Raw genomic sequence first — 28,000 nt, 5'->3', positions numbered from 1 at the left:
AATACTTTTTATGTAACTCCATTTATTAATACAATTTATTTATTTAACTTTAAAATGAATGATATTAACAAGCAACAGTTCTGCAGCCATGCACAGTAGTGATCATAAAATAAAAAAAATTAAAAAAAACAATTATAGACAGTATACCTTTACTTAATTAACTATATTTTCTATATCCCTTTTAACTTAATTACATTAAGAAAATCATCTGCACAGTGCTGCAGTCTCTTTTTCAGTTATCTACATGTTTGTCATTGTAATATTAGAGAATAGTAACAGTAGATAAATTGCAACATTTCACCTAAAAATCACAAACCAAAGTTAAATTCAACATGAGGTGGTATCCCAGTGCTGATTAAAGTTCTCTCTCTCTCACACACACACACACACACACACACACAAAGAGCTGCTGTATGCATTTCTAGTGTCATACATATATAGTGACCATGTGAGATTTGCTGTGACTCAGCAAAAATCTGCAAAAGGCTATAAGAACTGCTTTAATGCATTGACAGTTAACTGTTAACAGTTAATAGTTGCGCTGTGCTGTTGTTACACAGCTTTTATGTGAAAGCCATGCTTCAAACCAGTCGCCTCAGTCTGAGTCGCTGCTGCTGCTGCTGCTGCTGCTGCTGGAGGACTGTGAAGACAGAGACAGGAAATTATACATCTATCAATAATTTTAAAACAGTTAAAATATAGATTTAAAATTATAAACAATGTCTGATCTGCTTAAGCCATCTTCAACAGTGAACAAAGAAAGACACAGTTTTAAAAGTCACCATCTTTGAAAACTGTTTGCTCTTTTCACTTAAAACTGGAAAATTAAACCATAAACTCTGACATTCTAAATTTAAACCCAGTCTCACCTTGCCATGTTTGTAGTGCTTATGTTTGTGTGCCTTTTTCATCTTCTTGTGCATCTTTTTGTTTGCTTTGTGCCCCATTAGCCCCATTCCCATTCCTGCAACTCCCCCGGCTAAGGCTCCAGACATGGGATTTAGCCCTCCATGATGAGGATGAGGATGATGATGACCTTTGTATTTGCCGCCTTTGGGGGAGTGTGGATATGGACCTGGGTGAACACCTGCAGGAGGAACAACTGGATATCCACCTGGAGCCATAGGATAAGGGTGAAGTCCAGGAGCTCCGTAAGGCATCGCCCCTGGTGCACCGTGTGGTCCCATGGCTGGATTCATAGGAGCTGGGAACTGGCCAGCAGAGTATGGTGGAGGTGGAGGCTGGGGGAAGGCTCCTGGAGGAGGGGCAGCAGGATAACCAGTATTGTAGCCAGGAGGAAAGGCTGGGTTTGGTGGACCGACTGGTGGAGGAGGACCTGATACAAGTAAAAGCGCACATCCATCTTACACACTGTATGCTTCAAAACACCTAAGCTTTTAAGCAATTATAGACACACATAATAAAACATCATAATTAAATGGTAATCATGTTTGATGTCCTACCTTGATTTGGCCACATGGTTTATATATATTGAACTAACTGAAAAATCCTAGAGGAAAGAGAAAGGAAATGCAGTTTAAACATATTGGATTAATTAAAAATGACACTGTAAATATATCACTCAGTATATCTTGATTGAATTCTTGATTCTACCCAAATTAAACAAACAACAGTTAACATTTAATCAGTGGCTTCTTCATTTTTCCAGATCAAAACCAGATATTCACTTTACAAAGACACAACAAAGGGAAAAGCAGTCGGTGCTTACACTCAACAACAATGAGAAATATCTGGTGGGGGATTTTTTTGGTTGTTTTTTGCTTTTAGTAACCATGTTGACAAAGAGACATCAGAGCCAGAGGCAGTTACTCACCTGATCACCTTTAGCTGTCACGGTTTCTCATTTCACAATTTGTGTTTGGTGTACACACAGATGCACAAAGTAAGCCGTTTAATGCGAACACCTAAATAAAACTAAACCGTAGTAAACCCCTCCAATTAATCCTCTCTTTATGAAGGTCGTGATATCTGTCATCTGTTAGTTTGTTTTTAAGTGTTTACCGTGGAAACGGTTACATTTTGTAGCACTTCAGTACAGAACACGGCTCATCGCTGCTATAAACCTTAATACAACACACATCAAAGGCTTAAATGCCGCATGTATACGCTTACAGAAGAAGACCTGACAAAACATGAAGTCTGAACATGAAGTCATAATTGCTCAACAGCTTGTAAATCCGCAACACTTTCTCCATGTTTCTCCACACAGCAAGTTCAGCACACTCAGTCAGTCGTTATTGTGAGTTTTAGCTGTTTGTCCCAAACGAGTCATTTATAATAACTGCATCAAAATCTAAAGATTTCACAGGTTTTACCTTGGGAACTTACCTCGATTGCAGTGAAGTTTCAGGAATTCCGAAAGAGCAGTTTCGTGTTTGTCTTCCGCACCCAGCTCCCGGAAGGCTTAAAGAAGCACACCAGGAAGCCACGCCCTTTGGGAGGAACGCTGCGGACTTTATTTACGCAATGGCAAGAGTCCATCATACCTGGGAACATGGCTAAAACAGAAAACAATCTGAGTGATCTTTTTTTAATGGGAGGAGTCGGGAGTTGAGGTGTGTGTCGTGACACACATACACACACCTGACTTGACACTATTGTTATTTTCACCTATGACTCATGCCCTCATGGTAGCACATAAAGCCCATGACATCATGGATCAGCACTTGGAAATTGTTCAACAATACACAGATTTCAAAACCTTTTATACAATCAGTTTACAGCAGAAATGATGGCTGCAGTGAATTACATCGTTTAGGTTTACTGTCCAGGAATTGAGTTTTTTATGCTTGTCACCAATGACATCAACACAAGCTCTGTTTAATTCATAAAAGTTTCACAATCAGCTAAAACACATTCTAAGAAATAAACTCTAAAACTGACGCTACATTAAATTTATCCATAAATAATGTTATTATTTATTCGCTATAATCAGTGTGATATTTCAGAATATGATACTTAAAAAGGCCTTTTGCGCATAGGTATGACCTGGGTTGTCTCACTGGAATACCTGAGTAAATATTCAAACATATTACATACATCCAGTTTTTTCAGTATGTGGAGAATCTCTTGACGATGAGTACAGGTTCATAATGTAAAGCCACCTGCAGATGGAGACATTTGAGCATAACTGTGAACGTAAAAATTTACCTTTTTTAGTTATGCTGTACATAAATAAAGCTATCACAGATGCCAAGTGAGATGAGCTTCAGGGCATGATGGCTGGATAAACATCCTTCCACACATGGGCTCCATGGATCTCTTACTGGTGTTTCACTGTTAATCAGCCACAAAATGCAGTTTGGAGAATGTAGGAAGAGAAAAATATCTAGTCTAACTGCATTATTTACCACAAAGCTGAAGGTGAAATCAAAAATAATTTTAGCTATCATTTTGTTATCACAGACAGCAGGAGGTGGGATGAAGCTCTTCGTTTCTGGGGTCGGTTTCCTCAAACTTTAGCTTTCCCGGCTCAAACGTCATGGGTTTTTTTTAACATACAATAAAGAAAAAAACTTAATTTTAGAGGGGAAAAAAGGTCATATAATAACGTCAGCAAATTCGTGCTAATTTAGCCCTCAAAATCACATTAATTTATTTTCGGGCAGCTTTGAACTCAGCGGGCAATTAAAACGAGTAATTGAAGGTGTGTCTGCAGGTGTGCAGGAGCGTAGCTATACCTCACAGGCTAGCAGGGTGCTATCCACAGTCTAGGTTAGCCACACACACAAGAGGCGACAAAGAGGCCAATAAATTAGGATTTGGTTACCTGTTTGTTCAGATAAACGTATCCTACACAGTTTTATAATGTTTTGAGGCTAATTTTGGTGATTTATCTGTAGGACACGGTTTTAAGGATGAATTCGCTCACAAAGGAGCTAGCTGATGTTTTTTGGGAGGACTGTGAAAATGATGTGACATTTTACGGCTTTACCGACACTGAACTCAAAGATGAGGTAAGATTTTGTTTGGTTTTAGACCTTTAAAGCTTCATATATCCATACTGCGGTGACCAGAAAGCCAAGTACTAACTTGGACTGGTTGTTTATGTGGGACACATTAGGCTGACAGGTGGGTTAAATTGTTTATATACTGTCGGACATTTAAAAAGGGAAAAAAAAGCACCAGCTCTACAAGCTAATGTGTTTTATTTGAAGACGATTTTCACCACTTATTCTGAGCATCAATTGATGCTAACCTCCTTTTTTTATGATCTAATAAATCTGTGTTCTCTTTTTCTTTTGTAATGATTCTTAAAGCTGTAAATATGTGTGGATTTTCTCTGGCAATAATTATAATTGGCATGTATTTTGGTTGTTTCACGATAAAGTGTTGCCAAATCCAGTAATTTTACTCTGCATTCATTCAGACAGACCACTAATGTAAAGGGATTTGGCCAAAAGATCTGTTATTCTGTGTTGATATTCAGCAGAATTGCAGTTTTGGAGATGAAGATGAAGCTCAAGCTCAGCTGGACATTTTCCCCAAGGAAGAGGAAACTAAATCTAAAGCATCTGCTACTTCTACAGTCCAGCCCTTCAGGCTGAGGGTGGCTCTGCGCTCAGCTCCCTCTACCCAGCAGTCTACGGACGATGAGGATGCAGAGGCGGAGGAGAGGACGACATACAAGAAAGGAGTCAAAAGGACAGGACAGCGCAATAGGACAAAGAAGGAGAGACACGTGAAATTTGAAGATGGCGAGGCAGCAGCGGCTCGGCCTGCTTCCACTGAGGACCGAGGTTCTGATTCAGCAGATGATGCGTCGGACACTTTCCTGGCCAGAAGAGAGCAGAACATTAAAGCCAACAAAGCCATGGTAAATCATACACAGAACCACATACCGAGTTTAAAATGTGACAAACTGATGTGAAAACAAACAAATGTGGTCTCAGGGACTAGTGCTGAGAGGACTAAGCCTTCAGGAAATGTGTGAATAGTACAATAATGCTTTCAAGTGCTGACCTTCTACAGTGATTCATGTTGCTCATCTTTAACAGTTGGCTCAGCTGATGGCAGACCTGCAGAAAATGCCAGGAGGTGCAGGGCTGCTGAAGAAACAAGCAGGCAAACAGAAGGCAAAAGACAGAAGCTCTGTGAGTGTCGTGAAAAATGAAGGGATTTTCAGCTAACAGCACATCTTTTTCAGTAGATCTCTGAATTTTTTTTAATTTCTTGATGGATCATATCTCCTGCAGCATCCGCCACGATCTGCTGCGACTGGAGGAGAATCCAGGAGAAACCCAGAGCGGGCGTCTCGCAGGCTGACAAGGTCCATGTCGGGAACGGAGGATCCTTTGGCTGCTGAGGAGGCAGAAGTGGAGCTCAGCTTGGAGGAGGAGCTGCTGGAGGTCAGTTCTGTCACTTATCAGCAGCCAGTTAAAGTCTACAAGGCCTTTGGAGTATTTGTTCAATATAGTACAGTAATATACATATTTACATGTGATTTATTTATTTATTGGTTTAGCTTTGAAGTAGATGGCAGTCAAGAAAATCTAATAAAAATTAGTGTTCAGAATCGTGCATATGCTTTCCTTAGAGAACCAGAGTGATAAGGAGTGTGACAGTGAGTGAAAGCCATCATTTTATTCTGCTCTATTCTCTAATCTGTTTCTTGCCCCTATCCATGTAAAACTTGAAGCTAAGTGGATTATTCTTCTCATCATCTGTTTCAGGTACGCCAAGCTCCACGGCGTCGTGGCGTCCCACGAGGTAATCGAAGCAAACCTCACATTATTCGTCCGGTAGAAGAAATCACAGAAGATGATCTCGAGTTGGTCGCAGACAACATGACCGAGAAAGTCTACAACAGTGTCACCGTGAGTTTACTGCTGGTATTATTCAAACCCCGTTAACACTCAGTGTTACCAGGTGATCAGGATACATGGTTGGATGATGACTTCTGAGATAAACACTCTTTTTAATTCTGTACACATTGCTTTCAAATAGTAATAAACCGATTCTTCAGGCTTTCGTGGCAAGCTTGTCTGTGTCCTAAGGTCAAGAGAACATCTGACATTTATTTTTAAACCCCTTTTTATGAGTGTACATTTGTGACCTCCACCTTCTGGTTGGTGCTTTTAAGTGGGATTCATGATGATGCGATTGCCTTTATCTTTGGCTGCGTAAAGTGAAGTATTTTCTATATGCAGCCAGTGTTTTTGTACATAGCCTGAAAGAGATTAAGCTTTCTGTAGGTCAAGTGTTGATTGACTGAAAAGGTAAGGGAGCGACAGTAGAGTTCACCACAGGAAGAAATGCCAAAACCATGCCATTCCCTTTAAACTTAATTTAGGCTTCTGCTCTGTAGAGGCTACAACGAAGCCTGCACAAGCATCCAACACTGTTCCCATGTTTATGCCTGTGCAGCTGTGTTTCCATGACGTGTGGTTACATTTGTAGAGAGGTGCACAGCAGGTGACGGTGCAGCTTACACAGAAGGGTTTGAGGTTACGGTTTACCTAAGGTGTTGATTTACCAGAGACAGATAAATCCACTTTAGCCTGGTGGCATAAGGTAACCTAGCTTGGTATGCTTTTTCTTTTTTCCCTTTTTCTCCACCTAATAATGATAACACTGCAGACTGCATAAACACCCAAGAACTGAGGGTTGTTCTATGAATCAAGATTAACGGCTTAGTCAGCTATGTCAAGCTAGACTTTTATGTACCATGAAAGTGTACCTGGTTAAATCACCATGGTCAGGAGCAGATTATTTATGTTCATTAAAGAATCTTAATCACTATTGTATCACATCATCAGATAATGTCTGGAGTAAGCAACACTCGTAGGGGTCGTTTTGTGAAGAGTCATGTGACCTGTGAAATGAACCTTTTATCTGAGTGTGCACAGAACCTGAAGCCGAGAGACAACCGATAAAGATAAACCACCGTCCTGACCTCAGACGAGTGTTTTTAGGTTTATTTGAGCCAGAAAAAACCTGGCTGTGCTGAATGTTGTTCATAATAAATCCCTATGATCAGAAAGCAAGTCTACCTCCACATGTAGATTAGCAGTTTAATCAAAAATTTATTTACACCTTATGTAAATGAGGCTGGTTAGGGAATGTTGTAAAGCTACATTTTATCATTAGTTTTATGCATTTTCAGGGTTCCACGTGTCATCAGTGCCGTCAGAAAACTGTTGACACAAAGACGTGCTGTCGCAGTGAGGACTGCCGTGGGATTCAGGGTCAGTTCTGCGGGCCGTGCCTGAGGAACCGATATGGAGAGGATGTCAAAAAAGCGCTGCTTGATCCGGTCAGACTGATGATACCCCAACACTGAACTGTGCAAAAGCAAAAAATTGTTCATCTTATACACACACTTAGTTACTAAAGTTTTGTATAAAATTATAACAAAAATGAAACCTGTAGAAACACTGACCTCCCATCATACCCGTAGCTTCGGGTTTTAAACCCTTCATTTTCTCTCCAGGACTGGAAATGCCCTCCCTGTCGAGGCATTTGCAACTGCAGCTTCTGTCGTCAGCGTGAGGGCCGCTGCCCAACCGGCATCCTCTTCCCCCTGGCTCAATATCACGGCTTCTCTGACGTCCACTCCTACCTCACCAGGTGACTTTGCAAGACTGTATTTTATATATAAATGGTGTTCCTTTTTTCACCCAGATGGTTTGGAAAGTAGTGCCACATTGAGCCATTCAGTCAAGGGGTTTTATGATGGCCTTAAGTCCTATCAAAGGCCTTTTTCCCTATTGCTAGTCCAACTTAATGAGTGACCTAAAACTTCTCTTTACAGCCTCCGCAACAAACTCAAGACCGAGGTGGATGATGTAGAGATGTAATTTTAACACTAGAGGGAACCAGTGTTCAAAGGTTTTATTGTGCAGTGTTTTACTTTTTATGAAAATAAAGTTTGGCATTTTAACGTTTTTGTCATTACATTACACTCTTCAACTTATTTGGACAAAAAAGGGAAAATAATTTGCCTCAAGCTGGACCTTTTCCAGTTACACCTTAGCATGTGAGGAAATGCGAGGAAAGCAGCTGGTCCTGACTGTGTAGCAGGAATTGTGCTTCAAGCATGTGCAGACCAACTAGCAGAGGTTTTCACTACCATCTTCAATCTCTCACTACTACAGTCTGTAGTACCATCATGCTTTAAGTCAGCCATCGTTCCAGTGCCCAAGAAGAACACGATGAGCTGCTTAAATGACTGTCTATAATATATCCCTGCCCATAATTGCTAAATGTTTTGAGAAACTTATCATGTCACAAATTAAGGCTGTTATTCCTGCAGACCTCGATCCATAAGACGAGGCAAACGGGTCAACAGAGGATGCCATAATAACAGCTCTTCACACAACCCTCACACATCTGGACAGTAGTAACACTTATGTGAGAATGCTGTTTGTGGACTTCAGCTCCACCTTCAGTACAGTTCAATCCCGCAAACTGGTTAAAAAAAACTAAGCAACTTAGGACCCAGTAACTCACTGTGCACCTGGATATTGGACTTCCTGAGCAATAGACCCCAGAACACAGAGAGCACACCACCTCCACCTGCATTCTGAATGTAGGCGTTCCACAAGGGTGTGTCTTCAGTCCCCTCTTACACTCACTTTTTACCCATGACTGTTCTTCAATTCACACCATTAACACCATTATAAAATTTGCTGATGACATGACCATTATAGGACTGATCGAGTACAACGATGATTCAGCCTACAGAGATGAGATTCAGCATCTGAAGTGATGGTGTGACAACAACAACCTACATCTGATCACAGCCAAGACTAAGGAGATAGTAATCGACTTCAGGAGGACAAAGCGATCTGACCACTCCACCCTCTAGATTGATGGAGAGGAGGTAGAAAGGGTAGAAAGCTTTAAGTTCCTCGGGGTCAAATCTCGGCCGACCTTACCTGGTCCACAAACATTTTCCACCAGGTAGGAAAACCACAACAAAGGCTGTATGTTCTTGGGAAGTTGTCAGGCCCAATTACCACAAAAACTGCTAATCAACTTCTACCGCTCCACCATTGAGAGCCTTCTGACCTACTGCTGTTCACTCTGGTTTAACTGCTGTACTGTGGAGGACAAGAGAAAACTGCAGCGGGTGGTGAGAGCGGTAGAGCAGTCTCATCATCAAGGACCCCTCACACCCTGGACACTCACTTGTGGTAAACGGTACAGGTCGATCAGGTCAAAGACAAACGGACTCAATAAAAGTTTCTACCCACAAGCTATCAAACATGCCCTACCTCCACCCTGATTGAAGGTTAACTGTGCTGTTAACATTTATGGACATTTCCACTGTATTTATAAACCGTATTTATTATAATAGCAACCAACATTCCTACCTCGAGTCCTACCTGTTACTCAATGTGCACTACCACTGATCACATTGCACCTCATATTGCACACCTGCTCCTTTTTATGGCAAATTGAACTTGTACATATCTGTATAGATACTTGCACTATTACAGTGGCTTGCAAAAGTATTCGTCCCCCTTGAACTTTCCCACATTTTGTCACATTACAGCCACAATCATGAATCAATTTTAATGGAATTCCAGGTGAAAGACCAATACAAAGTGGTGTACACGTGAGAAGTGGAACGAAAATCATACATGATTCCAAACATTTTTTACAAATAAATAACTGCAAAGTGGGGTGTGCGTAATTATTCAGCCCCCTTTGGTCTGAGTGCAGTCAGTTGCCCATAGACATTGCCTGATGAGTGCTAATGACTAAATAGAGTGCACCTGTGTGTAATCTAATGTCAGTACAAATACAGCTGCTCTGTGACGGCCTCAGAGGTTGTCTAAGAGAATATTAGGAGCAACAACACCATGAAGTCCAAAGAACACAGCAGACAGGTCAGGGATAAAGTTATTGAGAAATTTAAAGCAGGCTTAGGCTACAAAAAGATTTCCCAAGCTTTGAACATCCCACGGAGCACTGTTCAAGTGATCATTCAGAAATGGAAGGAGTATGGCACAACTGTAAACCTACCAAGACAAGGCCGTCCAGATATCGAAGCATGATGGCTCAAGTGTGCTGGGGTTACTCTCAGTGCTCTGATAACTATATCCTTACACTGCACTGATTAGTGCTTCTGGCTCTGATGTCATGTGCATGTGCTGTGGATCAACCGGTGATCCATGTACAGGAAGTCTGGACCGGCTCTCCGTTTAAAGGGTCAGAGTTTCTGAGTTTTACTTTAACAGGCAGTGCAGAAACTGGTTTAAGCCGGTGGTGAGCAGACTTATCCAGCTCTAACAGAAGGAACACTGCATGAGTAGTGTTGCAGATCAAGTGCAATTCATCAGCCACACCCGTTAACTGTGCAGCACTCCTCTGATGATCCTCTAGGTAGAATGGATAGATTCAGAAATACACTGCAGGGATTCGTTTCGGGGGGGGGGGGGAATTTGAACCACTGAAAAATTTGTTTTAACCTTTACTGTTAAAAATTTAACTTTTAAATGCTTATTTTATTTAACCAATTTAGCAAGAGCATCAGATAATAAGAGTAACATAATTAAATCACCTAAATTTGATCTTAACCTCACTAATCTACTCTTGGTTGATGCTGATTTCTGATACCGGTCTTGAGATGAAAGGTAGAGTAAAAAAGAAGTGCGTCATGGTCACAGCTGCAGTCCTCTCCGGGTCTCGCCTGATGAAGTTCAAATGGGGAAGTAGTGACTTGGTACAAAGTCCCCCAAATTCTTTCAGACAGCCAACACAGCAAAGATGAGCTAAGACAAAGCCAAATTCTTTCACGGTTGTTAGGCAGTTAATCTTATGGTGCTCCTAGTTTTTACTGAACTCCAAAATCTTCAGAGGAAGGAACCCAAATAGCCCCCCGCGCGCCTTTTCTTTTACTCATTTTCTCACATGCATGACTTGTTTACTTTCTAAGCCACACATCTATCAATACACTTGCACTCTCCAAATGGTTGTCCAGTGCTACTCTTTCCTCTGGAAGTGAGCAAAGGAAACAGATTTCAATGGCAGCATATGAAAGCAACAATTCAAAAATAGTTAAATTGGTTTTAAGTTAAAAAAGAAAGACAAGTTTGCTTGCTTCCATGGTAAATGAGCGACGTGTGCTCACAGCCATTGTTAAGGAACAGAGGTGTCTCCAGAAGTTTTTCATAGGTGTGGGCATGTGAGGGACACTAAAAATATTGGGGTTACTTTAAAAAATATGCAAAAAAGAGAAAAGTATTATATGTGTAGTTAATTTCCTCCTATTAAAGTTGATATTACTGAAAATGGGTACATATGAAAGTTTTGAAATCCATAATTATCATTTTTAAGCGGGGATAAATAAGTTAATGTTTCAGCTCATCGTAGGGTGTCTTCCTCTCTCTTGTGCTCATGTTTGTTAGAATCATTACCAACATAAAACAGTCTTGCCGGGGGAAAGCAAATTTTGGGGAGTGGCCAGTGCCCCCCTCGGCCCCATCTTGGTGGTGCCCCTGTTAAAGGCATCGGGTAAAAGTAGGGGTGCGGGGGTCCATCCAAATATCGTTGGTATCAATATTTCCGTTACTGAGTTTGTTTCTGTCCTCGACTCTGCCGACACCGCTCCTTTCAAGCACACGTGGCTCCGCCCCCTCCTCTCTGCTAGCTGTGCATTCTCCTGCACTGAGAAAACAGGTGGGCTGCAGGGGGAGCGATATTTTAGGGCTATAAATGAAAACACTGCAAGCAGCGAGGAAGGAAATTCTGTACGATCTCAGCACAACCGATTTACAAAGACATGAAAGAGTTTTTTCACTCTAGGTTTTTCTATTTTAATCGTCTATGGCTCTGAGAAAAAAAAACAAATCTGTAAATATTAATGACAACATTGACCCCGTTTTCATTACTGGACTTTATTAGAATGACACTAGTAAAATTAGTAAAACGTGTAAAAGGTTGGTTCAAACCTTTGTGTACAGCAAAGATCAGAGACTTAGGAACACTGTAGTAAAATGTATTTTGGCTGAATTGTGATGTGGATCATTTATTTGCATTTGTTCAAAGAAAAAGTACCATGTAATTTCTAACACCCAGTTCTTAATTGTTCAACGAGACACCTGGTTTCTTCTCACTGTACTGAGAACAGTCTTTAAACCAAATGTGCAACAAAGTAGTCTGAAGCAGCTTGATTTTCCATTTTTCACTTTACATCACAATGCCACAGTGAAAAAAACAAAACAAAACCACATAGCAGTACAAAATCCTTCTTGTAATAAAATAAAGAAAAATGGATTGAAATGACATGACAATTAATACTTTTTAAATAACACGTAGAAAAGATTTCTCTTTGTAAACACACCAAAGGTATGACTTAATAAGGAATGCTATTTACGATTCCATTTGGTTACTTTTTTATTCTGACATAATAAAATATAGAGAAATTTTAACCTGCGTCTATGATATGCTGGAAGAAAAGCAGTGCCAAAAGACGACAACATGCATCTCAAACTTATTATAAAAGCAGTTTGTAGTGTTGCATATTTAAGATATAGTATATTAAAATATATTAAGATCTTGGTGTAATTTCCGATCCTCTCTTTTCCACAAAAAAGTCCAGCACACCCATTCACATTTAAATGACATTAGTGACGTTAGTTAAGACTCTCAAATGAAGTAAGACTTCGTGCATCTTATTACAATAACTAATCATGCACTTACCAAGTCACAGACTGTGACACTGACTGTTGCTAATTTTTTCTTCCACACACTTTTGTTGAGAAATCATGTGAAGAAAATCTTCACACACACAATAGAAAATATGTTGTTCTGCTCTAGAAAATCTGTCACATTTGATTGTTTATTTAACTCAACATGGAAGCTGTGTTTTTACCCAAACACATGACTGACTTGTGACTGCAAAGTAGTATAAAAATTATTTCCCATTTATGACTGGAAAAGTGAACTCAAGCCATTTCAGTTCACAGGGGCGGGCCACATTTCACTCCATCCACACTTCTGCCCAGCCGGCTCTCTGCCATCTGGCTGTGATAGACCCGTGGGTCCACAGTGGATGGGCTAATGGTCGGGGAACCCTGGCATGGGAAAGGGCCTGGCAAAGGCTTCAACACGGTGGCGCAGATCTGCGATGCGAGCCACCGTTTCTGGGTCCTGAAGAAGGAAGTTCTTGAAGTCCTGGAGCTTTCCTGCAAACAACAACAGAAAAGAGAAATGCTCAGATGTTTATTCTTAGCTTCCTCTGTTTCACTACCACTGGGCATTTTATCTTCTCTCATGCAGCAATTTTAAAGACCGTACACTATATTTTACTTTATAAATTCATTAATGCTATTACAGTTAATAATGAACAGTTTCAAACTGTGCTTTGGAAAAAAGAATTTAAACATGGTTTAGGCATCCACTGAGCTACAGATTAATCTGCCTCCCTCCTCACAGCAGGCTCACCTGTCTTTTTCTTGACATCCAAGGCAATCTTGAAACCCTCATCCATGAACTCCACAACTTGCACAAAGTCGGCTTCTTTGAACTGTCTCGAGGTCAGGGCTGGAGCACCTGACAGAAGAACACATCACTCAGCTTGAAATACACTTCCCATTGTTCTTTTCCAGTTTAGGTCTTTTAATTCCTGTTCTTGCTTTTTTTCCCTAATTTGGCTATATAGTCTTAAAAAAAAAAAAAGCATAGACTGGGAGCTTCTTAAAAGGTCAGTAAATAACCTATACAGGCTTGACAGACACAGGCTACACAGATACTCAAGGCTACTGTGGTGCAGGACAAAAGAGAAGATGATAAGTGCAGGGCTTTGGATTACAGGTAAAAGATACTGCCTTAAGATAAAGCTAAAAATGAGGGATTGTGTTGGACACAAATTAAATGTGACAAGAAACCCCAAACAACTTAAACAAAACTACATTATTACACTGCTGAACAAGCGATCACCACATCAGATCAAGAAATTTCATTGCACTGTTGTGTCTGTATCGTTCTGTTCTGCCTGGTGTTGCACTCTCTTTGTTTTGTATGCAATTTTTGCACATGTAGTCCTGTGTTGACTGTCTGTTATATGTCATATGTAGCACCATGGCCTTGGAGGAACGTTGTCTCGTTTCACTGTGTACTGTACCACTGCACATGGTTGGAATGACAATAAAGCCACTTGACTTGAGATGGGGGAGATTTAAATTAAGATTTAAGATTTCAAATGAAGCACGTGGTTTCTAATCCTTAATAAGTATGACCACCTCCTGGTGTGTGTCCAGTAGGGATGGGTATCGAAACCTGGTTCTTGTTGAGAACCGGTTCCCACTGTTTCAATTCCTTGGAATTGTTTGCCATTTTTGCAAATGATTACCTTATCAATTCCAGTCGCCCCAAATGACGTCACCACGTTGCGGAGCGTCATTTACCTGGCAGGAAACGCGGCTCAAACGCTCAAAAGTTTGGTTATACTTTACAAGAACAGATGACAACAGGGCAACTTGCAATACTTGCAAAGTAGATATTTCATTTAAGGGAGGAAACACTACGAATATGCAAAAGTATTTGCTCACAAAACACACGATAACCTTAAATGAATGTCGTGTTTTTAATTCCGCTCCGGACTCGTGAATCTCAACCCAGCAGCAGCGGTAACGTTTGCACGCCCTCTCCGTTAATCGCGGCAGGTAAATAATCAGCTAACAGTGCATATTATGTTAGCGCGATCTGCCTTATTACAAAACCTGCCATTACTGTGCGCTGCATTTATGTGACCATGATGAGACAGACAGAGCCTGGCTGGCTCAGATCGCTGCAGTCTACCGGTAGCATCTCCTTTCAGGCCAGGGGCCCGTTCTTCGTACCTCGCTAAGTAAGTTAGCCGGATTTGAATGTTGACGATTTCGCGTGATCTTGGATCGTTCGGTTCTCCGAAGCTCATCCGGGACTTGCTGTCATAGCAACAGATCCGTGGCGTAAACCTGCTCGGGAGCAGGTTTACTTTATGTAAACAGGATTAGATCGCGCCACTCAGGTATGTCCGCTGCAGTTATATGAAAGCAAGAGCGATATGTCGCCACTGTTTTACCATAAATAAATATTATCAATGTAACTAAAGATAATGCAGCATTTGATTCTTTTATTGATTTCATACAGATACATACAGGTCATTTCGAAAAAAGGGAAATGTACTATTAATCATTCTATTACATGTAGTAGATCATGTCAGATGTAATTCATATTTTAGAGTAGTAATAGTAAATTACTACGTGCAATCAAGATGAGAGACCACGGCTATAAAAGCGAAGGTGGATTTGGGAAGTCTGTCGCAGCCATGTCCTGTCCGTTTGTACGCCGAGAGCAAGGAAGGTGCAAGATTGATAAGGAGAGTTTACAGAATTTAGCGTATATTGCGGGATAGACAGGATCCTTTAGCTCAGCGCGACGGTGTGCTCATAGAGAGATATCGATTCTCCCGTGAGGGTATTATTTACTTACTTCCTCTCTCTCTCTCTCTCTCTCTCTCTCTCTCTCTCTATATATATATATACTGTACTGTATATACTTACTCCCGACTTACTGTGCATGCTTCAGTCACCCCTTGCATGGGAACAGGTAAAAGTGATGGAGTGTTATTCAAACTACACACAAAAAAACCCACAATGTCAATAAATGTCACAGTACAAAAGGGGTGTGACGAGGGGTGCAGGACCACCACCTGTCTTTATTTGCTCTGCCCTTTTCTTGGTTGCTGTTATAAACAAACAGATTATTCCAGGGTCTCTTGTCATAGACTAAAAGCAATATAAGTGATAAATATTACCATTCTGTAGAATATTCTTATATTTCACTTTTACTTGTTCCCATGTTCTAGTGGGTCCTGTTGTGGCTCTAATGTGAAAGAGGATATGATGTAATATAATATAATGTGGTATAATATCACATGATATGATGTATTATCATGGATCACTTACGAGTTTAATTTGTCAGCAACTTTCTGCCAGCCCTCTCTCCTTGCTTTTGCAGCCTTTGCAGTGTTCCCCTGCGTTTTAATTAAACTCTGAAACTCCTGATATCCCTCAATCAAGAGTTCTTGGTCTGCTGCCGTGAAATACTGTGCGCACTCCTTCGACATCTTCGCCGACCAATCACAGGGTTGCCGATCAATGTTTCTACTATCGATGCGCAGCCCCTTTTAAGCCACCCAGTGATCTCAGATTACTTCATCCAGCTATACTAATCGTCAACAACAGGTGTGTTCGGAGAACCGGATTAGCGAGCTCAAAGTTAGCGCGATGATTTGATCTTGGATGTGTCATCTGATCTTGGATGTAGTAAGCGAGGTACGAAGAACGGGCCCCAGGATAGTCGAATGTCACCGAGCAGTGACTAAGTTTGTGGTCAAAGGCTTGCACCCATTTGCCCCGATTTTCGGTAAGTGAATGTGTTTAATTGTAGGCAGGGACATTACTGGATATTCTTGTGTAATTGCTAACAGAATAATTTATGTTATACTTTGTTATTGCTACAAAAGAATATTTATTTTATTGTTTTACATTTACAATTTTTATTCCTGGGGACCCTGTGACACCCCATTGAAGAGCCGTAGGCTGTGGACCTCTTAAGATCTCACTGTTGGGTTTGTAAGGCCATGTTACTCCTAAATTTCTATCTTGTTCAAAGAGAAGATATAAAACAAAGTTCTAAGCTGATCGACCTTAGTGTTCTCCTTTTTTAAAACGAATTGATAAGAGAATCGAATCATTAAACAGAATTGAAAATGGAATCGGAATCGTGAAAATCTTATCAATACCCATCCCTTGTGTCCAGCAAACACAGTGTGATGTGAAGCTGCTTCTCACCAAGTCTGAGGCCACCAGGCGTCAGGGCGCTCTTGTCTCCGGGGCAGGTATTCTTATTGGCGGTGATTGACGCAAGCTCAAGCACCCTCTCAGCCCGCGCACCATCAATACCCTTAGGTCGCAGGTCCACGAGGACCAGGTGGTTGTCGGTCCCACCTGGAACATCCAGAGTTTTCAATAAATAGGGAGAAAATATGTTATTTTTAAAAGTAAGCTAGGAATGTGTTTTACTGGTACAGTCTTCCACTCTTTCCAGTTATTTGGCTAAAAATATTTACTAAGGGATTAAAGAAAGGTGTATGTACACACTGCAGAGTGAGCACAGAACAAGTCTGTATTTTTTAGAGTATCATCAAGGCTATACATAAAACAAAACAAAACAACAAAAACAACAAAACAAAACAAAAAAAACAAAAACAAAAAAAAGAGCTGAGGACAGCGTATTGGATTCAGTACAAGAAAAGTGACCACTTTTATCTGATTCTATTTTCTTGAATGACAAGGCAGGCACAGCGACATTAGCCTATTTGCACATCATGAATTTAAATGAATTTGTGCTTTTCTTTCTTGCTGTGTAATTTGCATTTTGTTACAGGACATTTTTTGTGAATTTTCAGTGTTAAATGCTCTGTGCCGAGTAAAGAAGTGCACACTAGATTACCTGATACCAGGGTGTAGCCTTTGCTGAGAAGAGCTGCAGCCATAGCCTTGGCATTCTTTAGCACCTGGTCAATATACTCCTTAAACAGGGGAGACTGTGCCTGGACACACAGAACCAAAAGCATACAGTAAGTTAACCTTTACATTTTGCTCTGTAATACCCTCTTCCCTTTACTGACTGAAGTCTATGCAACATGTTCTTAAGCTTCTCAGCTTTAAGTCTTGAAAACAAAACACCAACAGATCCAAGTTTGCAGTTTGGTATTTGTGTGTTGTGCAGACCTGTCTGAGCGCCACTGCTACACCACCAATGGCATGGTTATGAGGTCCACCCTGCAGTGAGGGGAAGACTGAAAAGTTGACCCTGTCCTCGAGGTCGTACATGATTTCCTTTCCCTTTTTGTCAACTGAGCGAACACCCTTCCGATAGAAGATGAGACCAGCCCTGGACAGAACAGAATCTTTTACTAATGAAGCACTTTTACTATTTTTACTCAGTAATTTCATTTTTGTTCCCACCCGTGTCTCTTACAGTTTGACCTTACCTTGCTCCACGGAGGGACTTGTGCGTGGTGGAGGTGACCAGGTCAGCATGTTCAAAGGGCGAGGGGATGGCTTTGGCTGCCACCAGGCCACTAATATGAGCCATGTCAGCAAGCAGGTAGGCATTGATGTTGGTGCACAGCTGGAAGAAAAAGAGGCAGGATGAGGGAGCAGTTATAAAATTAAGACCAACATGTATACACATGTGGCAGGAAAGTTCCTTTTTTCCTGTGGTTTACAAAAGCTTTTAATTAGCCCTAAAAGGTGAGTTGGAAATACATTCTCTTTTCCATCTGCATTAAGTCAGAGTAGTTTTTAGGTTTTTGGCCCTTCTTATACACTTGTCCTCTATTTTAAGGTGACAGAGGACCAAGTCCAGAAAAAAGCTGATTGAGTTTTAGATACAAACACAAAGCTGATCCATCCTTTTGATACAGGATAACAAGAACAAGAACACTGAAGCACACAACAGAACAGAAAAAGACAAGCTGAACATGAGCTGAGCTGTGAATGCAGAAAGTTCTCCGTGCACCTTCTTGATGCGGGCATAGTCAATGAGCCGGGCATAGGCACTGGTGCCAGCGATGATGAGCTTGGGTCGGAACAGCTTGGCCGTCATCTCCATCTGGTCGTAGTCTATAAGTCCTGTTGCAATCTGCAGTAAGGAAGGCAGATAGAGGAAATGGCCTTGGCCCGTCAATGATTACTTTTCAGAAAATACAGTTTGCAAGGACAGCACTAAACCTGTTATAAACATCTTACTCTAACATACTGAAAACTTGACTGCCTTAACGGCTTTTGGAAGACTTCTCACACTGACATTGGTAAGACATCAAAAATACATCAGTATATCCCAGTGTTCATACTCTACCAAAAAAAGAGCTGATCGTTCTACACTGGTATAAACAGCTGTCAGTAGATATTAGTAGAAGGCTTTTGTACTTACATTTAGCTTGTAAGGCATTGACTCAAAGTAGATGGAGGTTGCAGAGATTCTTTTCACATCAGACATGTAGCCGTGAGTCAGACTGGAGTAATAAAACCAAACAAACAAATTTTAAAAAAAACCCCCAATATATACATACAGAATAAAACATGGAAGCTCAAAGACAGAAAATCATACATATATATATATATTTTTTTTTTCTTTTTTTTTTTTTTCAGGAAACTAAAAAGGGAAAAAAATACAGCAAAAATAAAGCAACAGTGAATACTAACTGTCCACCATCAGGCAGGTCCAGGCCCATGATACGATCGTGGGGATTGAGTACAGCGGTGTAAGTGGCAAAGTTGGCAGGAGAGCCAGAGTACGGTTGGACGTTAACACCCCACTGAGCTGGATCCAGGTCAAAGGCCTCCAGAGCTCGCTTCTGACAGAGCAGCTCAATTTGGTCAACCACTTCTGCTCCACCATAATACCTGAGGGTGGAGATGGAAACATGAACTACTGTGAATAATCTGCTAATTTCGGTTTTTTGGTAGAATTTAAACCAGCAGTGATTAATTGTTTGGCCACAACGCACAATAGTTCCTTTTAGGCCAACGTGGCGAACTGTTGTTTATGTGCATTCCCAGCAAACACAGAAAAAAGTATAATTCAAATCTGATAGATTTAAGTCAGTCATTACTTATCTGAAGGAAATAACAGAAAATTGATTAACTGAAAAAAATATCAACCATGTTAATAAACAGGGGTGTAGCTGAATAAAAACCTACCTTTTGCCTGGGTAGCCTTCAGAGTATTTGTTGTTAAGACAGGAGCCGAGAGCTTCCAGAGCGGCGCGGCTGCAGAAATTCTGCAATGAAAACACACACAAGCGAACACACACTCAGATTAATGGCAGGAGTGGAGAGACGGACAAGGATGGCAAATTAAAGTCTGCAAAGTGGTGGTGAGAAATCCTTCTCTGATTAAAAGCAATCAGCGTAACTCAGCGTATCTCTATCTCTCTGTGTTAGCCCTACGACAGACTGGCAGAGCTCTGTGTACCCTGTCTCTCTCATCCTATGGTAGCTCAGATCTGCTCCAGCATCTCCACAAGTCTGAACTGAATAAGAGGAAGAAAATGGATGGGTGGATATTATTATATTAATATGAGCTTTTTTTTAATCAAATGATCCATTTTTTCTTCACCTCCCATGGAAGTATACCTCAGATTATTTTGGTTTGTTTTTCTTGTGAGTTTCTGTTCATAGGTCAATGTGTGTTATTAAAATTATGAGACCCAGATTTACCTGCAAACATGCTCATCCAGTCCTGACATTCTCATTCAGACTTTCATACATCTCCTCCAACATGTACTAACCTGACAAGTTAACACTGTGTCTGAGCTGCCAGGGTCTCCTTGTGCCCCACTGTACAGCCAAAACAAACAGCACCAAACAGAAGACAGGTTGCTGCGCTCAGACTTAACTGGATTCCATCTTTTCCAGGCCTAACTGAAATAGTGAAAGCTTTACCAAATTCAGAGGTCCAAAACAGCCCTAAATATGACAGACCTTGTTGTCTTCAGTAAATCTTTTATGTGTGGCTAATGCAGGCACAATGTGAGCTCCAATTTAAATGAAAATGCTGATAAAGTAATCTACTCTGCACAGAAACTCGATAAAACTGCTGTCGGTGGATAATATGGACAGCACCTCCCTTGGCAATGGTAGCACAAATGATTCAAACACGTGCAAAACTGTACGTCTTCTCATTGAAGGAATGTCTGTCTGAGCTGTACTGTGATGTGACTTGCAGAGTGAGCTGGGGAGGAGGCAGAATGAAGATATCAGCTTTATCTCACACTAGAGTGGTCAGGCTTTGTGTTGAGAGGGGGCTGACATACTCCACTGAACAACTACTGTGGCGAAGAAGAAACAGGAGGAGAGAGAAGGAACAGCAGAAGATAAAACCACATCTGCTCTTCTGAATAGTAAAATTTTTCATTTCACACCATCCAGCCTTGGAATGAAAACAAAGAGCTGCCCAAATCTTTCTGATTGCTGTGCACAGGCTGGCACCAGCCTACATCTTTGATCTGCTACAGCCCTATGTCCCCAGCAGGTCCCTGAGGTCATCTGATCAGGGCTTACTTGCTATAAAAAATACTAAGAGGAGAACTAAGGGTGATAGAGCTTTTGCCACTGTGGCCCCTAGACTGTGGAACTCTCTCCCCCAAACATTGGGGCGACCGTGGTTCAGGGGTTGGGGGGACCGTGGTTCAGGGGTTGGGGGGACCGTGGTTCAGGGGTTGGGGGGACCGTGGTTCAGGGGTTGGGGGACCGTGGTTCAGGGGTTGGGAAGCGCACCTGTAACCGGAAGGTCGCCGTTCAATCCGGCCTTTCTGTCCTGGTCGTTGTTGTCCTTGGGCAAGACACTTTACCCTACCGCCTACTGGTGTTGGCCAGAGGGGCCGATGGCGCAATATGGCAGCCTCGCCTCTGTCAGTCTGCCCCAGGGCAGCTGTGGCTACAACTGTAGCTTGCCTCCACCAGTGTGTGAATGTGAGCGTGAATGAATAATGGCATTGTAAAGCGCTTTGGGTGCCTTGAAAAGCGCTATATAAATCCAATCCATTATTATTATTATTAAGAACTGCGTAGCTGTTTTTAAAAAACAACTCAAAACTCACCTTTTAAAAACTGTTTTGGTTAATTTTTTGCCTGTTTTATTTTGTCTTTTTTTAAATCTTTTTATAACTTGTAATCTTATGTGCAGCACTTTGTGATTCTGTCTTGAAAGGTGCTATATAAATAAAAATTTATTTATTTATTTATTTAAAACTGAGGTAGTCTCGCTTACAACAAGCAGAGTTTCTTATAAGTGTTTTTACTATTAAAGAAGTCGAGTTTGAATGACTTCCAGCCTACTGTGGGCAGTTCCTCAGTGAGTGAATAATGAATTAACAGCAAGCTGGATATGAATTTATTCCTAACAAAACCATTTCTGCATTAACTTAAAAGGTGTGTGCCGACTTATTCTGACTTCCAGTATATGTTTATATTCATGTTAATCCACTTGTTGTGCAGCCTATTCCAGCCCCACTATAATTTGTTAACTAAATATACACAAAAGGCAAAATAAAATTAAAAAACTGGCTTATACAAAGGCACTTAAATTTACATTTCTAAGATCTAGTACCTCAGATGCAATGAGCTCCAAACCACGGCACTGCCTGTCCTTCTCTTTCTGCAGCAGATTCCACATCTCGGGGTCATCCTGAGCCAGGCTGTCCTGACCCGTCCAAGGACGATCTTCATCCGTTGCACGGGTGGCAGCGTGAGACTGGTGGGCGCGTGCACTGAGACAAGCAGGGACTCGCTGGCACAGCGGCTGTGGGTGGAAGACGAGTTGGGAATATGAGGAAAGATGATAAAGAAAGGAAAAGGTTTGATTTAGAGTTTGTCAGCTTTACACAGATATCACAGTTAGAGTAGAAATGTTTTCTAAAACTGTGTCATTGCACCAAACTGGGTCATTAGGACTAACATGAGTTGCCAGAGTGTGAGAGTGTGCTTGTGTGTGTTTGTGTGTGTGTGTCCATCATCCTGCAGCTAACAGATGGTTGTATTGGATTTCCAGGTAAAAAATACTGTATATTTCCCACCTAATCATGTCATTCTCTTTGTAGTCTGCTGAAAGCTTATCACCTCAAAGTTGACAAACTGAACTGAAGAATCAAATTAATTTGACTTGGTAACCACAGATCATGGTGCAGTTAAAGTCCCTGTCATCTCATAAAGTTGCTGAATTTTCATGGACATTTGTCAGTTTTTGGTCACCACGTTGCTGCTAGCTGTCCTATTACAAAGAACATCAATTCTCTAAAGTCTTTATTTGATCATTTCAATCTAATGCAGCCTGGTATAATTAGAAGCTGGTGTGTTTTCGTGATATCAACAATCAGCATGGTTGTTCAATTATGCCTCTATCAGCACTTCTACAAACTGGGACTGACTTTTACAGCCTCAGTGTACCAGAAGGAGGCATATAGAGAACAGATTCAGCACTTCCTCCTTATCTAATCTGAACTGACCATGCTTGATCATGTGAGATGTTGCAGCATTAAGTCATTTGTGCATACTTGCGTTGTATTTTTGTTTTCAGTATGTCAGGTGTGGGGAAAGACCCATCCAGCATTTCCTGATTTTTAAAGTACATATGATGTCATGTCTGACATCATCAGGTTAAACCAAGAAGAGGGGTTTCTTTTACCATAGGAATGTTTCCTTTTGTTTGTTTCAGGATACAAAGGGATTTGTTGAATATATTTTCTTACATAGAGCCATCTAGTTGTGTAAATGTGTTAATCAGAAGAGTGGGGAGCTTTATGTAACTCTCAGTCATTTGTGTTGAGTTTTAGATTCCTCAGCTCAAGGTACTGGTACTGGCTAGACCAGGGGTCAGCAACCCCCATATTTTATTAGTGTTAGTTCTTTTTTAAAATTGTAGTTTGAAATTGGAATGTTGTTGTGATCTTGAAATATTAAAATAAAATTATATTTTATTATTTTTTGTTGCTCAAAATAAGCGTCACACTTCACATCAGAAGGCCACTCTCATTCAGAATCATAAATGGAGAGATACTTAGAACCTTCCAAGACCTTCCTTTACTCCAATATTCTGTTATATTTTAGGAAGCAAAGAGCAGACTAATTTTAGGATTAAAAATCCTCGGAAAAACTTTAAAATGCTTAAATCACAAAATAAATTTCCCTGACAGAAAGACATTGTCGTGGACAAATCTCAACGCTATGCTCTGAAAAAGTCAAGTGTAACAAAAAAAGTATACACACAGAAATATTTTTCAATTTGAAATCACATGCCCTGACCACAAGACAAACCCTGTCCTGTGAGCCCATTAAAACTTTAATCAAGATGCACACCAAAATAATTATATACAACAAGAACAGCGTGAGTGCATGTGAACCAATCAGTTTCATGAAAAACGTCAAAAACACCAACAGCAGCGACTTTTAAAAGCAGCTCTGAAAACATGAGATTTAGACTCAAACTTTCTGAGAAACTACATGAAAGTTCAGAAAAATGTTGAGTCAGCTTTGTTATGCGTCCAGTATGTGATTCAGTTTTTCAGCAATACCCAATCAACTTTGGCAATGTGGAAGTCTAGTACACTGTCCTCACTGTTCAATGACCTGATGTTAATTTGAATATATGATAAATTCACACTGGAATATTACACAGATAATCTTTAAGAAATTAAGACAAAAACCTGATTTCTTGTTTATAAAAGGAGCCAACATCTACATGTTTTTCAGGAAAAGCTTATTTTCCCCCTGTGCTGGATTATGGTGGTGTGATTTATAAGCATGCCTCTGCCTCCACTCTTAAGCCCTTGGATACGGTTTACTATTCTGCAGTCAGGTTTATTACTGCTGATTTTTATAGCGCTCATCACTCATCTTTTATGGGGGAGAAAAACAAACAAACAGCCCAACCAGATAAAATAACAACAGATAACATAGATAGCTGTATGTTATTGTCAATACATTATTAGGACGTTTTACACCACGTCTGTATCTGCGCCATCCCGAACTTGTTCATATCAATGTAATTCACTGGAAATCCGTACTAAGCTTGGAAAAATCTTTTTTCCTGTTCATTAAAAACCTGGGACTCTTGATAAATAATTACTCATTTATAAAATGTTACTTATCACTAAACGTTTGGTGAATTTATAATGATATTTTAAACCATTTAGCTTCTTTTTTAATCTACACCAAATATCTGGATCCCGTCTCCTTATTAATTTACATTTGTATATTTTTTATCTGATCTTTTTTATCCTGATTATGTTATAGTTTAGCGTGTTTCTTTCATAGTTTGTATCCTCTTTTTCTGTTTTAAATACTAAGCTTGTGATAACATTTTTTGTAAAGTATTTATGACAGCAGTAAATACTGATGAGGACAAAGAGTCAAACAGCTGCTGGTGTGACTGAAACAATGACTGTTACTTTTCAAGGTGGACAAAACACCCACATGTGTTACATAATTATCCCCGTGTAGAACATTTGGTGTTAGTGCTTTCTTGGTGCTCCCACCAGGACCTATGAGGCTCATTTTGCACTTTGAACATTATTTGGACCAAAATCAGCTTCTTCAAGTGTTGAATATTATCATCCGTCAACCTGTGCTTGCATTATCTGCAAACTGTTATCGGGATCAGGGCTCGACTTCACTCGACTTTATTAAAGCCCCTGTCAGCATGAAAGCCACTCATTAACCAGCTAAAAATACCTACAGCTTTTTCCCTTTTGGATAAAGTGGTGTAACACTAACACACAGAGTTACCAAACCTACAGTGTGCCCCTCCACTTCTTCAAGTAGGCCAAAAAAGTAGGTCAAAGTAGGTCACCAGGGTTTAAGAGATTGTTTTTCATATGCACTTATATTTATTACGACTTTCCAAACATACTTTACTAGCTTTGAATACACTGGGTTATTTTCAAAGCTTGTTGGTATGAATATAATACTCAAAAATAAATGAAACAAAGTGTGGCTTTAAAATTAATTATTCAGCAACTTTTTTCATGATCAAAACCTAATTTGTTTTTTTACATTTATATCTATAGCATGTATTATTTAAACTCTTATTCCAATTCAAAGGCAGACGATACACGGTTCAATACCACTGCATGCATTCTTCCCTTCTGATCATCTATCAAGCTGTGCGGATAACACAAAAACACACATGTAAACCACGCATCAACAACTCTAAGCATGAAAACATATCCCTGCCGCACCTGCTCTCGCTGAATATCATTCATGTGCCCCCTTATTAAAAATCATACACTTTTCATTCCTGTAGTTTGTTGCCGTTTTACAACATGATGAAACTGAGCAGTCGGTGTTGCATCATCACGTGGACCCAGCTGCATTCACCTAACTTAACCACTGGCAGCTAGCTTACCGGTGGCGAGCAAACAAGCCTCGAGTTTCCATAAATGCAATGCATAAAGGACAGAAAGAAAACAGCTAGCGATTTGTTGCATTCCCTAAATATAAACTGCACACTAGAGCAGCAGTAAGAAACATAACCCCACCAAGCCTGTGAACTGGTAAAGCGTAAACTCTGTCGTTAGCAAACAGCCAACCACACAGAAATACGAGCTTAGTGACCCAACCGAAAACAACACCGGGGGCAAAACAGCGTAGAAATATATTTAACGGCACAGTTACCCGTGTGAGCTGTCTCAGAGCGAATAGCAGCATGTTTCCAGGTGTAAGACCAGACGAAGAAGCAGCACAGCAGCGTACACACCGCTGGTACGGTCGAAAAGGCTGTTTGAGAGACGGTTGGTTACGCTCGTCCTACCGAAGGGGTCGATGGGAAGTGTAGGCACATCGCTCTGAGGACGGTACATAAACTAGCGATGTCCCTGCAGCGCTCACTCTGCTGTTTCTTTGCTCGTGCACACTCTGTCCGTTTCAGGTTACGTTTCTCTTATTTAGCCCTACATTTTGAAAATATCTATGTCTGCTAAATATAGCGAGCGGAGCATGTGTGACTCCTTTAATGGTGGCATTCAAGTCCATCTCTTAAAGGCATAAAACACTGCTCAAAAACAATAAAGAGAACACTTAACACAATGTAGCTCCAAGTCAATCACACTTCTGTGAAATAAAAACTTCCACTTAGGAAGCAACACTGACTGACAATCAATTTCACATTCTGTTGTGCAAATGGAACAGACAACAGGTGGAAGTTATAGGCAATTAGCAAGACAGTCCCAGTAAAGGAGTGGTTCTGCAGGTGGTGACCACAGACCACTTCTGCCTGTGTTTTCTGACTGATGTTTTGGGGACTTTTGAATGCAGGTGGTGATTTCATTTCTAGTGGCAGCATGAGATGGAGTCTACAACCCACACAAGTGACTCAGGTAGTGCAGCTCATCCAGGATGACACATCAATGTGAGCTGTGGCAAAAAGGTTTGCTGTGTCTGTCAGCGTAGTGTCCAGAGCATGGAGAGCATACCAGGAGACAGGCCAGTGCAATAGGAGACGTGGAGGAGGCCGTAGGAGGACAACAACCAAGCAGCAGGACCGCTACCTCCGCCTTTGTGCAAGGAGGAACAGGAGGAGCGCTGCCAGAGCTCTGCAAAATGACCTCCAGCAGGCCATAAATGTGCATGTGTCTGTTCAAACGGTCAGAAACAGAGTCCATGAGGGTGGCATGAGGGCCCGACGTCCACAGGTGGGGGTTGTGCTTACAGCCCAGCACCGTGCAGGACGTTTGGCATTTGCCAGAGAACACCAAGATTAGCAACTTCGCCACTGCGCCCTGTGCTCTTCACGGATGAAAGCAGGTTCACACTGAGCACATGTGACAGATGTGGCAGATGTGACAGAGTCTGGAGACACCGTGGAGAACATTCTGCTGCCTGCAACATCCTCCTGCATGACCGGTTTGGCAGTATTTCGTAAGAATATGTCATTCATTCAGATCTAGGATGTCTTATTTTTGTGTTCCCTTTATTTTTATTTTTGAGCAGTGTATTTATATAATAGGGTAACATGGTTTATTTAATCCCAAACTTAGGAACTTTAACATTTAACACAAGCTATAAATATAAATAAGTAGCTTGATTATGTAGCTCAATATATTAAAAAAGAAAAAAAAATTAAAGAAACGTTTTCTGATCACAGTATATAATTGAGTCAGTTAAAGCTCTGGGATATGGATCTGGTATAGCACAGAGAGTTGTAGATCGGTTTCAGCTAAGCTTGGGTATTCATGAGATTAATAACAGGTCACCAGATGTGCAACAATGACACAACCCCCAAAACAGGAATGGTTTCACAAGTTGGAGGCCACTGAGATTTTCCTCTCCTCATCTTTTCTGGCTGTTTTTTCACCAGTTTTGCTTTTGGCTTGGGTCTGTGTCACTACTGGTAGCATGAGGTGATACCTGGTCCAGGTAACCTGGACCCTACAGAGGTTGCTCAGGTACCTCCTCCAGGATGAATGCATCAATCA

At 40.9% G+C, this 28,000-nt stretch overlaps 3 protein-coding genes across 10 annotated transcripts; 1 reads left to right on the top strand and 2 right to left on the bottom strand.

Moving 5' to 3' along the window:
- Window positions 1-2: 2 nt before the first annotated feature.
- On the bottom strand, window positions 3-2,483 carry prr13 (proline rich 13). 3 transcript variants are annotated; one of them, XM_031740412.2, is made up of 4 exons: window positions 2,350-2,483; window positions 1,464-1,510; window positions 870-1,336; window positions 3-640 (listed from the first exon to the last, which is right to left on the bottom strand). In XM_031740412.2, exons 2-4 carry the CDS (start codon window positions 1,477-1,479, stop codon window positions 596-598), a joined length of 528 nt encoding a protein of 175 aa, XP_031596272.1. In that variant the 5' UTR covers window positions 1,480-1,510; window positions 2,350-2,483; the 3' UTR covers window positions 3-595. The 3 variants fall into 3 exon arrangements, with proteins under 3 accessions (XP_031596272.1, XP_039468798.1, XP_039468797.1); XM_039612864.1 differs by having other exon boundaries at window positions 2,337-2,473; XM_039612863.1 differs by lacking the exon at window positions 2,350-2,483 and adding an exon at window positions 1,835-2,255.
- An 817-nt stretch (window positions 2,484-3,300) lies between these two features.
- On the top strand, window positions 3,301-7,903 carry LOC116320753 (cell division cycle-associated protein 7-like). 6 transcript variants are annotated; one of them, XM_031740456.2, is made up of 9 exons: window positions 3,301-3,384; window positions 3,864-3,977; window positions 4,454-4,837; window positions 5,019-5,114; window positions 5,217-5,369; window positions 5,694-5,837; window positions 7,127-7,276; window positions 7,454-7,590; window positions 7,775-7,903. In XM_031740456.2, the coding sequence occupies exons 1-9, from the start codon at window positions 3,316-3,318 to the stop codon at window positions 7,818-7,820; spliced, it is 1,293 nt and encodes a 430-aa protein (XP_031596316.1). In that variant the 5' UTR covers window positions 3,301-3,315; the 3' UTR covers window positions 7,821-7,903. The 6 variants fall into 6 exon arrangements, with proteins under 6 accessions (XP_031596316.1, XP_031596315.1, XP_039468793.1 ...); XM_031740455.2 differs by having other exon boundaries at window positions 4,451-4,837; XM_039612859.1 differs by lacking the exon at window positions 3,301-3,384 and adding an exon at window positions 3,427-3,462 and having other exon boundaries at window positions 4,451-4,837.
- A 3,944-nt stretch (window positions 7,904-11,847) lies between these two features.
- Window positions 11,848-26,651, bottom strand: LOC116320766 (serine hydroxymethyltransferase, mitochondrial-like). The gene is made up of 12 exons (XM_039612280.1): window positions 26,202-26,651; window positions 22,141-22,332; window positions 19,731-19,810; window positions 19,233-19,433; window positions 18,961-19,042; window positions 18,547-18,669; window positions 18,017-18,156; window positions 17,754-17,916; window positions 17,473-17,572; window positions 16,812-16,967; window positions 13,417-13,524; window positions 11,848-13,157 (listed from the first exon to the last, which is right to left on the bottom strand). Exons 1-12 carry the CDS (start codon window positions 26,232-26,234, stop codon window positions 13,030-13,032), a joined length of 1,506 nt encoding a protein of 501 aa, XP_039468214.1. The 5' UTR covers window positions 26,235-26,651; the 3' UTR covers window positions 11,848-13,029.
- Between the last annotated feature and the right edge of the window lie 1,349 nt (window positions 26,652-28,000).

The sequence above is a fragment of the Oreochromis aureus genome, linkage group 5 (genome assembly GCF_013358895.1).
Source record: "Oreochromis aureus strain Israel breed Guangdong linkage group 5, ZZ_aureus, whole genome shotgun sequence".
Taxonomy (NCBI): domain Eukaryota; kingdom Metazoa; phylum Chordata; class Actinopteri; order Cichliformes; family Cichlidae; genus Oreochromis; species Oreochromis aureus.
The sequence above is the reverse complement of the archived record's forward strand: the minus strand, read 5'-3'. Positions and strand labels throughout refer to the sequence as shown.

Bases quoted from the DNA above. Each gene is read 5' to 3' on its own strand.
- LOC116320753 (XM_031740455.2), top strand. From the start codon at position 3,316: ATGCAGTTTGGAGAATGTAGGAAGAGAAAAATATCTAGTCTAACTGCA. The intron at 4,838-5,018 runs GTAAATCATACA...CATCTTTAACAG, and splicing joins TTAAAGCCAACAAAGCCATG to TTGGCTCAGCTGATGGCAGA. The intron at 7,277-7,453 runs GTCAGACTGATG...TTTTCTCTCCAG, and splicing joins AAAAAGCGCTGCTTGATCCG to GACTGGAAATGCCCTCCCTG.
- prr13 (XM_031740412.2), bottom strand. The intron at 641-869 runs GTGAGACTGGGT...CTGTCTTCACAG, and splicing joins AGCACTACAAACATGGCAAG to TCCTCCAGCAGCAGCAGCAG.
- LOC116320766 (XM_039612280.1), bottom strand. From the start codon at position 26,234: ATGCTGCTATTCGCTCTGAGACAGCTCACACGG. The intron at 19,043-19,232 runs GTTAGTATTCAC...TTATTACTCCAG, and splicing joins GACCTGCCTGATGGTGGACA to TCTGACTCACGGCTACATGT. The intron at 17,573-17,753 runs GTCTGCACAACA...CTGTGTGTCCAG, and splicing joins TAGCAGTGGCGCTCAGACAG to GCACAGTCTCCCCTGTTTAA.